Here is a 10876-nt window from a genome sequence, read left to right as displayed (position 1 = left end):
GCCGGGCGGGCGGGGGCGCGGGGGCTGCTGGGAATTGTAGGCTGGTCTCAGGAAGAGAACCGGAGCCAGGCCGGCAGGGGCGCGGGGGATGCCGGGAGTTGAAGGCCTGTCACAAGGAGAGAGCCAGAGTGGGGCGGGCAGAAGCGCGGGGGATGCCGGGAGCTGAAGGCCTGTTAGAGGGCGAAAGCCGTTGGAGGGGGGCAGCGTGCGGAGGCTGCCGGGAGTTGTAGGCTGGTCTGAGGAAGAGAACCGGAGCCAGTTGGGCAGGGGCGCGGGGGATGCTGGGAGTTGTAGGCCTGTCAGAGGGCGAGAACGGGAGCCGGGCGGGCCGGGGCGCGGGGGCTGCCGGGAGTCGTGGGCGCGTCAGCGAGCGAGAAGCAGAAGCGGAAGCGGAAGCGGGCGGGCAGGGAGGGGCGCGGTGTCTGCCGGGAGTTGTAGTCCTGTCGGAGGGCGAGACTCCGGGGAGCCGGGGTCCGGCCGCCGGCGAAGCGGGCCCCATGGCCGGGCCCGGCGGCGCGGGGGGCCTGCCCGGGGGCGCGCGGCCCAAGGTGGCCCCCAGCGTGGACTTCGACCACAGCTGCTCGGACAGCGTGGAGTACCTCACCCTCAACTTCGGGCCCTTCGAGACGGTGCACCGCTGGCGCAGGCTCCCGCCCTGCGACGAGTTCGTGGGGGCCCGGTACGGCCGGGACCGGCCCCGAGGCGGAGGGGGGGCGGCCCGGGGGGCGGCCCGGGGGGCCCGCCGGAAGTGGGCCGCCGGACGGGGCCCGAGGGAGGCCCGAGGGCCGAGGGCAGGCCCCGGGGGCGAGGGGAGCCCGGGGGAGGGCACGGGGCACGGGAGAGACCGAGGGGAGAACACGGGGGGCGGGGAGGAGAGAAGGCGAGGAACTGAGGGGAGACGGGGGGCGGGGGGGAGGAACTGAGGGGAGACGGGGCAGGGGAAACTGAGGGGACACGGGTTAGGGAGAGGAGAGAAGGGGGGAGCTGAGGGGAGACGGGTTGGGGGAGAAAATGAGGGGAGACCGGGCAGGGGTCGCTGAGGGGACACGGCTTGGGGGAGGAGAGAAGGGGAGGAATTGAGGGGAGACTGGGCAGGGAGAGCTGAGGGGAGACTGGGGGGGGGGGGGGAATGAGGGGAGGCCGGGCAGGGGGAGCTGAGGGGAGACTGGAGCTGGGGAGAAGCTGAGGGGCCACAGGGCAGGGGAGACTGAGGGGAGACTGGTGGGGGGAGGAGCCGAGGGGAGACGGGGCAGGGGGAGCTGAGGGGACACGGGTGGTCGGGAGGAGAGAAGGGGGGAGCTGAGGGGAGGCAGGACGGGGGGAACTGAGGGGAGACTGGGGGTAGGGAGGAACTGAGGGGAGACAGGGCTGGGGAGACTGGTGGTGGGGAGGAGCTGAGGGGAGACGGGGCAGGGGAAACTGAGGGGACACGGGCGGGTGGGGAGGAGCCGGGGGGGAACGGGGCCCGGGGAGCTGAGGGGACACGGGGCAGGGGAAACGGCGAGGAGAGAAGGGGAGGAACTGAGGGGAGACTGGGGCTGGGGAACCTGAGGGGAGACTGGTGGGGGAAGGAGCTGAGGGGAGACGGGTTGGGGGGACGAACTGAGGGGAGACAGGGCAGGGGAAACGGTGAGGAGAGAAGGGGAGACACTGAGGGGAGACGGGTTGCGGGAGAAGAGAAGGGGAAGGAATTGAGGGGAGACGGGGCGGGGGAAACTGAGGGGAGACGGGGCAGGGGGAGGAACTGAGGGGAGACGGGTGGGGGAGAGAAGGGGAGGGCCTGAGGGGAGACAGGGCGGGGGAAACTGAGGGGACACGGGTGGCAGGAAGGAGAGAAGGGGAGGAACTGAGGGGAGACTGGGCAGGGGAAACTGAGGGGAGACTGGTGGGGGAAGGAGCTGAGGGGAGACGGGTTGGGGGACGAACTGAGGGGAGACGTGGGGGGGGGGAAGCTGAGGGGAGACAGGGCAGGGGAAACGGTGAGGAGAGAAGGGGAGAGACTGAGGGGAGACGGGTTGCGGGAGAAGAGAAGGGGAAGGAATTGAGGGGAGACGGAGCGGGGGAAACTGAGGGGAGACGGGGCAGGGGGAGGAACTGAGGGGAGACGGGGCAGGGGGAGGAACTGAGGGGAGACGGGGCAGGGGGAGCTGAGGGGAGACGGGTGGCGGGAAGGAGAGAAGGGGAGGAACTGAGGGGAGACATGGCAGGGGAAACTGAGGGGAGACTGGGGGTGGGGAGGAGCTGAGAGGAAACGGCAGGGGGAGCTGAGGGGAGAGGAGAGAAAGGGGGGAACTGAGGGGAGACGACAGGGCTGGGGAGACTGGGCAGGGAAAACTGAGGGGAGACTGGTTGGGGGAGGGACTGAGGGGAGACAGGGCAGGGGGAGCTGAGGGGACACGGGTTGGGGAGAGGAGAGAAGGGGAGGAGCTGAGGGGAGACCGGGCAAGGGGAAACTGAGGGGAGAGGAGAGAAGGAGGAACTGAGGGGTGGAACTGCAGGGACACTAGTGGTGGGGGGGAGCTGAGGGGAGACGGGTTGGGGGAGGAACTGTGGGGAGACAGGGCAGGGGGAGCTGAGGGGACACGGGTTGCAAAGGAGGAGCTGAGGGGAGGCTGGTGGCGGAGAGGTTGCTGAGGGGAGACAGCGCGGGGGAAACTGAGGGGAGATGGGCCGGGGGAGACTGGTGGCAGGAAGGAGAGAAGGGGAGGAACTGAGGGGAGACGGGTTGCGGGAGAAGAGAAAGGGAGGAATTGAGGGGAGACGGGGCGAGGGAAACTGAGGGGAGACGGGTGGCAGGAAGGAGAGAAGGGGAGGAACTGAGGGGACACGGGTTGCAAAGGGGAGGAGCTGAGGGGAGACTGGTGGTGGAGAGGTTGCTGAGGGGAGACAGCGCGGGGGAGACTGAGGGGAGATGGGCCGGGGGAGAATGGTGGCAGGAAGGGGAGGAACTGAGGGGAGACGGGTTGCGGGGGAAGAGAAAGGGAGGAATTGAGGGGAGACGGGGCGGGGGAAACTGAGGGGAGACGGGTGGCAGGAAGGAGAGAAGGGGAGGAACTGAGGGGAGACTGGGCGGGGGGAGCTGAGGGGACACGGGTTCGGGGAGGAGAGAAGGGGGGGAGCTGAGGGGAGGCAGGACGGGGGAAACTGAGGGGAAACTGGTGGCGGGGAGGAACTGAGGGGAGACGGGTTGGGGAGAGGAAAGAAGGAGGAACTGGGGGGAGACGGTTGGGGAGAGGAGGGGAGGGGAGGAACTGGGGAGACAGGGCATGGGAAGCTGAGGGGAGACGGGTTGCGGTGGGAGAGAACAGGAGGAGCTGTGGGGAGACTGTGGAAGGGTGAGGAGGAGAGAAGGGGAGAAGCTTAGGGGGAATGGAGGAGGGCGACCTGATGAGATGGGGAGAGGTGCTGAGGAGAAACCTGGGAGATGGAGAGGAGGGGAGGCTGAGGGGCCAGGTCAAGGGGGAAACCAAGCCGGGGCGGGGGGAAGAGGAGATTAAAGTGGGGACACTAGAGGTTGTATTAAGAAGGTGTTAGCAGGCGATCTGAGTAGGGGAGCTAGGGGAGCGGTCTCCCGGCATCGTCCACCCTGGGGCAGGTGAGAGTCAGTCTCCAGGACAGGCCCCGTCCCTTGGCGTGTCTCCCCGCAGGCGCAGCAAGCACACGGTTGTGGCCTACAAAGACGCCATCTACGTGTTTGGAGGCGACAATGGGTAAGTGCTGGTCCAGTCAGGAAACGAGGGGTCCCACCCCCATCCCCGGAGCCCGAAGCCCGGCGCTGTAAGAGCCAGGGTGGACACGAGACAGGTCGGACACGGTCCCCGTCCCTCCCAGGGACGCACGGTGTGAGGGGGAGGTGAGCAGGCGGGACCCGGAGGCCTCGGGTGACCCGTCCGGTCCGAGGCGTCCCGGCCCCGGTCCGGCGGGCCCAAGCTGTGTCCCCTCTGCCTCCCCTCGCTCAGGAAGACCATGCTGAACGACCTGCTGCGATTTGACGTGAAAGACTGCTCGTGGTGCAGGTAGGCCGGGGAAGTGGGGGAACCGCCTCGTCCTCACCCTGCCTCCCCTCAGTGCCTCTCCGAGAGGAGGGGGGTGGGTGGGTTTTGCCTTTCTGACCACCCCCGGCTATGAGGACAGAGGTCAAATCCGGCCCTTTTGAAGGCTCTGCCCGTGCTGGAATGGAAACACAGCTCAGCCCCTAACGCTTCCCCCCAACCTGGAGACCCCAAACCGGCTCGGGGCCCCCAGACTGCCCGGCTGGAACTGACTCGGCCCGTTCCCCCCATGTCCCCGCAGGGCCTTCACCACGGGGACCCCGCCGGCCCCCCGCTACCACCATTCGGCCGTCGTGTACGGGAGCAGCATGTTTGTGTTTGGTGAGCGTGGGCCCGGCGGGGGCGGTGGCACGCTGAGGGGTAGGGGTCCCAACCGTGGGAGCAGCTAGTAGATGGAGAAAGCCACCACCCTTGGGTGTGTAGGGGCGATCTGGGGCACAGCTGGGCAAAATTCACCCCATGGACGTCCCTGTGCCCGCCATAACTCCTTCCCTTTAAAACACTCAACCCCCTTGCCCCCTCCTACGTCACCTCGCATTTCTACTACAACCCAGCCCACGTACTTCGCTCCTCTCATACTAACCCTTCTCACTGTACTTCAGTCTCCCTGCTGACCTCTTGCCCACATCCTTCCTCTGGCCTGGAACACCCTCCCCCCTCGTATCGGACGACGATTCTCCCCTCCTTCAAAGCCTTATTGAAGGCACATCTCCTCCAAGAAGCCTTCCCTGACTAAGCCCCCTTTCTCTTCCTCTCCCTTTCGCAGCTCCCCGACTTGCTCCCCTTATTCATCCCCCCAGCACTCAAGTTTTTACCTATTTCTATTAACGTCTGCTTTAGACTGTAGGCTCATTGTGGGCAGGGGCTGTGGCTGCTATTATATCGTACACTCCGAAGCGCTTAGTGCAGTGTCGTAGACACAGTGAGCCCTCGGTAAACATGACTGACTGAAGGACGTCCTGACTCGTCCCCAGCCGTGGGGGCCTTCGCGATCCCTCGCCACGGTGCCAGGTGGGCACGGCAACTTCCTCCGTGGCGGAGGCGAGAGGGGGGTGGCAGGGCAAGGACGGGGGGCTGCGCTTCTTGTAGATGAAGCTGGTTCTCTGACCCCTTGTCTCAGCCTCCCCCACGGCTGGTCTTCAGGAGCCGGGAGAGACTCCTTTTATTTTTTATTTTATTTTTTTATGGTATTTGATGAGTGCTTACTATGTGTCAAACACTGTTGTAAGCGCTGGGGTAGGTCCCTGTCCCGCATGGAGCTCACAGTCTAAGTAGGAGGGAGAACAGGTGTTTAATCCCCATTTTAATACCCACTGTTGGGTAGGGACTGTCTCTAGATGTTGCCAACTTGTACTTCCCAAGCGCTTAGTACAGTGATCTGCACACAGTTATCGCTCAATAAATACGATTGATGATGATGATGCACACAGTAAGCGCTCAGTAAATACGATTGATTGAGTGATTGATTGATTGATTGATTTTACAGTTGAGGGAACTGAAGCCCAGAGAAGTCTTGGAGAAGCAGTGTGGCCCTGTGGAAAGAGCCCGGGCTTTGGAGTCAGAGGCCATGGGTTCAAATCACGGCTCCGCCAATTGTCAGCTGTGTGACTTTGGGCAATCAATCAATCAGTCAATCGTATTTATTGAGCGCTAACTGTGTGCAGAGCACTGTACTAAGCGCTTGGGAAGTACAAGTTGGCAACTTATAGAGACAGTCCCTACCCAACAGTGGGCTCACAGTCTAGAAGGGGGAGACAGAGAACAAAACAAAACATATTAACAAAATAAAATAAATAGAATAGATATGTACAAGTAAAATAAATAAATGGAGTAATAAATACGTGCAAACATATATACATATATACAGGTGCTGTGGGGAAGGGAAGGAGGTAAGATGGGGGGATGGAGAGGGGAACGAGGGGGAGAGGAAGGAGGGGGCAAGTCACTTAACTTCTATGTGCCTCAGTTACCTCATCTGTAAAATGGGGATTAAGACTGGGGGCCCCCCTGGGGACAACCTGATCACCTTGTAGCCTCCCCCGCGCTTAGAAGAGTGCTTTGCGCCTAGTAAGCGCTTCATAAATGCCATTATTAAGGCAAGTGACTCGCCCCAGGTCACCCACCAGACAGGTGGCGGAGCCAGGATTAGAACCCAGGTCCTCTTGACTCCTAGGCTCGGTCACCTTCCACTAGGCCCCACTGCCTCTAGGCCACGACTCCGTAACGAGCTGTTCCTTCCCAGGGGGCTATACTGGGGACATTTACTCCAACTCCAACTTGAAGAACAAGAACGATCTGTTTGAGTACAAGTTTGCCACCGGCCAGTGGACCGAGTGGAAGATCGAAGGCAGGTAAGAGGCCTCCGGCCGGGGAATGTACCGAGAACCTTTGTATCGTACTTTCCCAAGCGCTTAGTTCAGTGCCCTGCACGCCGTAGGCGCTCAGTAAATACGACTGAACGAACTGAATGAGTGAACCGTCTTCTCGTGAGGACAGCCGGCTTTCAAGATGACTTCGTCAGAACCCATTTATCAACCCCTTTCAGGAGTCCCGGAGCCAGTAATTTACCTAGTTGGCACCGCTAGCATTTAGCGAGCGTCAGCTAGGTGAGGGGAACTGACTGACTGGCTGCAGAGCTTTGTAACTCTTAATAATAATAATAATAATGAGAGTAATAGTAGTACTCATTCCATTCCATTCAGTCATATTTCATTCATTCAATCGGATTTATTGAGCGCTTACTATGTGCAGAGCACTGGTCTAAGCGCTTGGGAAGTCCAAGTCGGCAGCGTATAGAGGCGGTCCCTATCCGACAGTCTAGAAGGGGGAGACAGAGAACAAAACAAAACATATGAACAAAATAAAATAAATAGACTATGTACAGGTAAAATAAATAGAGTAATAAATACGTACAAAGATACATACAGGTGCTGTGGGAAAGGGAAGGAGGTAAGGCGGAGGGGGTGGAGAGGGGGAGGAATATTTATTGAGCGTTTACTGTGCAGAGCACTGTTGTCATTATTATTATTATTGTCATTGTCAGCTCACTGGGAGCCTAATAACACAGTAATCATTTTATTATCAGTTCCCAAAGTCCTAATACTACTATTGTCATTATTAATAACATTCCCAGACTGAGGCCCTTCCTTCCTCTCCCCCTCATCCCCCTCTCCATCCCCCCATCTTACCTCCTTCCCTTCCCCACAGCACCTGTATATATGTATATATGTTTGTACATATTTATTACTCTATTTATTTTACTTGTACATATCTATTCTATTTATTTAATTTTGTTAGTATGTTTGGTTTTGTCTCCCCCTTTTAGACTGTGAGCCCACTGTTGGGTAGGGACTGTCTCTGTGTGTTGCCAATTTGTACTTCCCAAGCACTTAGTACAGTGCTCTGCACACAGTAAGCGCTCAATAAATACAATTGATGATGATGATGATTAAGCACTTGGGAGCGTACAATGCAATGATAACCAGTCACATTCCCTGCGCACAACGAGTTTATAGTCCTGAGGCAGGGAGAAAGACATCAATACAATTAAATAAAATTACAGATATGTATAGTTGTGGGGCTGGGAGGGGGGAAAGAGCTAAAGGAGCAAGTGAAGGCGACGCAGAAGGGAGCGGGAGATGAGGAAAAGCGGGGCTCAGTGGGGGAAAGCTTCTTGGAGGAGATGGGCGTTCAGTAAGGCTGTGAAGTCGGGGGAGATTAATCGTCTGTTGGATTTGACGTGGGCCCGGGGTCGTCGGCGAGTCAGGCGAGGTGGAGGTACAGTGAGAAGATTAGTGCCAGAGGAGCGAAATGTGCGGGCTGGGTTGTAGAAGTAGAGTAGCGAGGTGAGGTTGGAGGGGGCAAGGTGGTGGACCGCTTTAAAACCAGCGGCGAGGAGCTTTTGTTGGATGCGGAGGTGAATTAAGTATTAAGCACTGCCTCTGTGGCTATATCAAGGGCCAGCTGGATGTAAAGGGCCCGAGGAGCCAGTGGCCACCTAATTGGCGGGCGAAAGGGTGAAGGACGAGCCGCGGTACGGCGTAGCTTGTCGCGGAGGGAGGGATGGTTTGGGTCCGAGATGGCCCCGACCCACCGGTGGGCACCGGGGGGCTGAGGCTCACGTCCGCGTTGCAGATTGCCGGTGGCGAGGTCGGCCCACGGCGCCACCGTGTACAGCGACAAGCTGTGGATCTTCGCCGGGTACGACGGGAACGCACGGTACGTACACGTCCCGTATGACGCCGGACCCCCAGGCCAGCCCCTCTCCAAGTCTCTGGGATCTGGCCACCAGCCCCTGGGTCTGGGCGGAGAGAGGGGGATGAAGCATTTTTTGTTTTTTTTAAAAGGCATTTGTAAAGCACTTACTATAATAATAATAATGATGGTATTTGTTAAGCGCTTACTATGTGCCAAGCACCGTTCTAGGTGCTGGGGCGATACAAGGTGATGAGGTTGGCCCACCTGGGGCTCACAGTCTTAATTCCCATTTTACAGATGAGAAGAAGTTGTGACTTCATTCATTTATTCATTCAATTGTATTTATTGAGCGCTTACTGTGTGCAGAGCACTGTACTGAGCGCTTGGGAAGTACAAGTTGGCAACATGTAGAGACGGTCCCTACCCAACAGCGGGCCCACAGTCTAGAAGGACTTGCCCAAAGTCACACAGCCGACAGTTGGTGGAGCCGGGATTTGAACCCATGACCTCTGACTCCAAAGCCTGTGCTCTTTCCACCGAGCCACGCTGCTTCTACTGTGTCAGTCGGTCGTATTTATTGAGAGCTTACTGTGTGCTTGGGAGACGACAGTATCACCATATACAGACATAGCCCACTGTTGGGTAGGGGCTGTCTCTCTGTGTTGCCAATTTGTACTTCCCAAGTGCTTAGTACAGGGCTCTGCACGTAGTAAGCGCTCAATAAATACGATTGATGATGATGATGATACCCTGCCCACAGCTAGCTGACCGTCTAGAGGCGAGGGGAGGCAGACATTAATTCATTCATTCATTCATTCAATCGTATTTATTGAGTGCTTACTGTGTGCAGAGCACTGTACTAAGCGCTTGGGAAGTACAAGTTGGCAACATATATACATTAATATATATATATGAGCTATGTTCCGGGCGCTGTACTAAGTGTTGGTTAGATGCTTATTGGACACGGCCTCTGTCCAACAAAGGGCTCACAGTCTCAATCCCCATTTTAATAATGACGCCCAGAGAAGCGAAGTGACCTGCCCAAGATCATACAGTGGCAGAGCCGGGATTAGAACTGAGGCCTTCTGGGCTCCCAGCGTCTGGGCTCTTTCCACTAGACGAGCGTCTAGAAGCGACCAGAATTAGCGTGGCTCAGTGGAAAAGAGCCCGGGCTTTGGAGTCAGAGGTCATGGGTTCAAATCCCGGCTCCGCCACTTGTCAGCTGTGTGACTTTGGGCAAGTCACTTCACTTCTCCGAGCCTCAGTGACCTCACCTGGAAAATGGGGATGAAGACTGGGAGCCCCCGGTGGGACAACCTGATCACCTTGTAACCTCCCCAGTGCTTAGAACAGTGCTTTGCACATAGTAAGCGCCTAATAAATGCCATTATTATTAATTATTATTATTAGACCACACTGCTTCTCAATGCGGGGTGGGAGGGTGGTTCTTGTTGGACTCAGGAAAGGTTAAGAAAGGGTGGTGGAGGAGGAGAAACAGCATGACTTGGGAGTCAGAGGGACCTGAGTTCTAATCCTGGCTCTGCCACTTGTCGGCTAAGGGGCCTTGGGCAAGTCACTTCACTTCCCAGCGCTTAGAACAGTGCTTTGCACATAGTAAGTGCTTAACAAATACCATTATTATTATTATTCTCTGGGCCTCAGTTACCTCGTCTCTAAAATGGGGGTGAAGTGTGAGCCCCATGTGGTGCCTGGACTGTGTTCAATCTGATTAGCTTGTATTCATTCATTCATTTAATCGTATTTATTAATGATAATGATGGCATTTATTAAGCGCTTACTATGTGCCAAGCACTGTTCTAAGCACTGGGGAGGTTAACAAGGTGATCAGGTTGTCCCACGGGGGGGCTCACAGTCTTCATCCCCATTTGACAGATGAGGTCACTGAGGCCCAGAGAAGTGAAGTGACTTGCCCAAAGTCACACAGCTGACAATTGGGACCCATGACCTCTGACTCCAAAGCCCGGGCTCTTTCCACCGAGCCGCGCTGCTTCTCTTTATTGAGCGCTTCCTGTGCGCGGAGCACTGTACTAAGCGCTTGGGAAGCCCAAGTTGGCAACATATAGAGACGGCCCCTACCCAACAGCGGGCTCACAGTCTAGACGTCGTCCACCCCAGCCCTTAGTACAGTGCCTGGCACATAATAACCGCTCGACAAATACCATAAAGAAGAAAGAGGAGGAGGAGCAAAGCACCCTGTAGGTGTGCCCTGAGGGGTGGGTACCCCAAGAGATGTCTTGGGGGCGAGGGCGAGAGTTTGTTACTGCCCCGTGACTCCCCGTCTGGCCTGGAGAGTCTGCGGGATTCACCGGCGCCAGTCCCCGTTTCCTCGCTCCGCCCAGCCCAGGCGGGAAGGGAGCAGTTTTCCCAGAAAAAGTCCCTCTCCCCAGCCTCGAGGGCAAGGACAGAGGTTGGACCCGTTGTAGCTCCAAGTCCGGTCGCCGCCCCGGCCCGGGGAACCAGAGCGGTCCCAGCCATTGCCCCGTGTCACCTCCCGTCCGGTCCCCTGCCCAAGCCGTGATAACAGTTCCTCCTCCTCCCTCAGGCTGAACGACATGTGGACGATCGGCCTCCAGGACAGAGACGTGACGTGCTGGGAGGAGGTGAGC

The 10876-nt window shown here is 58.0% G+C and overlaps 1 protein-coding gene across 1 annotated transcript in view; it reads left to right on the top strand.

Annotated features, from left to right (window-relative positions):
* Positions 1-497: 497 nt before the first annotated feature.
* Positions 498-10876, top strand: part of LZTR1 (leucine zipper like transcription regulator 1) — a 29080-nt gene continuing 18701 nt past the window's right edge. Inside the window, exons 1-7 of the mRNA XM_038762622.1 lie at positions 498-679; positions 3648-3710; positions 3960-4016; positions 4294-4373; positions 6295-6403; positions 8187-8270; positions 10813-10870. Of these exons, the coding sequence (XP_038618550.1) occupies positions 498-679; positions 3648-3710; positions 3960-4016; positions 4294-4373; positions 6295-6403; positions 8187-8270; positions 10813-10870 (633 nt within the window). The remainder of the gene's footprint in view (positions 680-3647; positions 3711-3959; positions 4017-4293; positions 4374-6294; positions 6404-8186; positions 8271-10812; positions 10871-10876) is intronic.

This window comes from Tachyglossus aculeatus, chromosome 21 (genome assembly GCF_015852505.1).
Source record: "Tachyglossus aculeatus isolate mTacAcu1 chromosome 21, mTacAcu1.pri, whole genome shotgun sequence".
NCBI classification, from domain to species: domain Eukaryota; kingdom Metazoa; phylum Chordata; class Mammalia; order Monotremata; family Tachyglossidae; genus Tachyglossus; species Tachyglossus aculeatus.
This window is presented reverse-complemented; position numbering and strand designations above follow the sequence as displayed.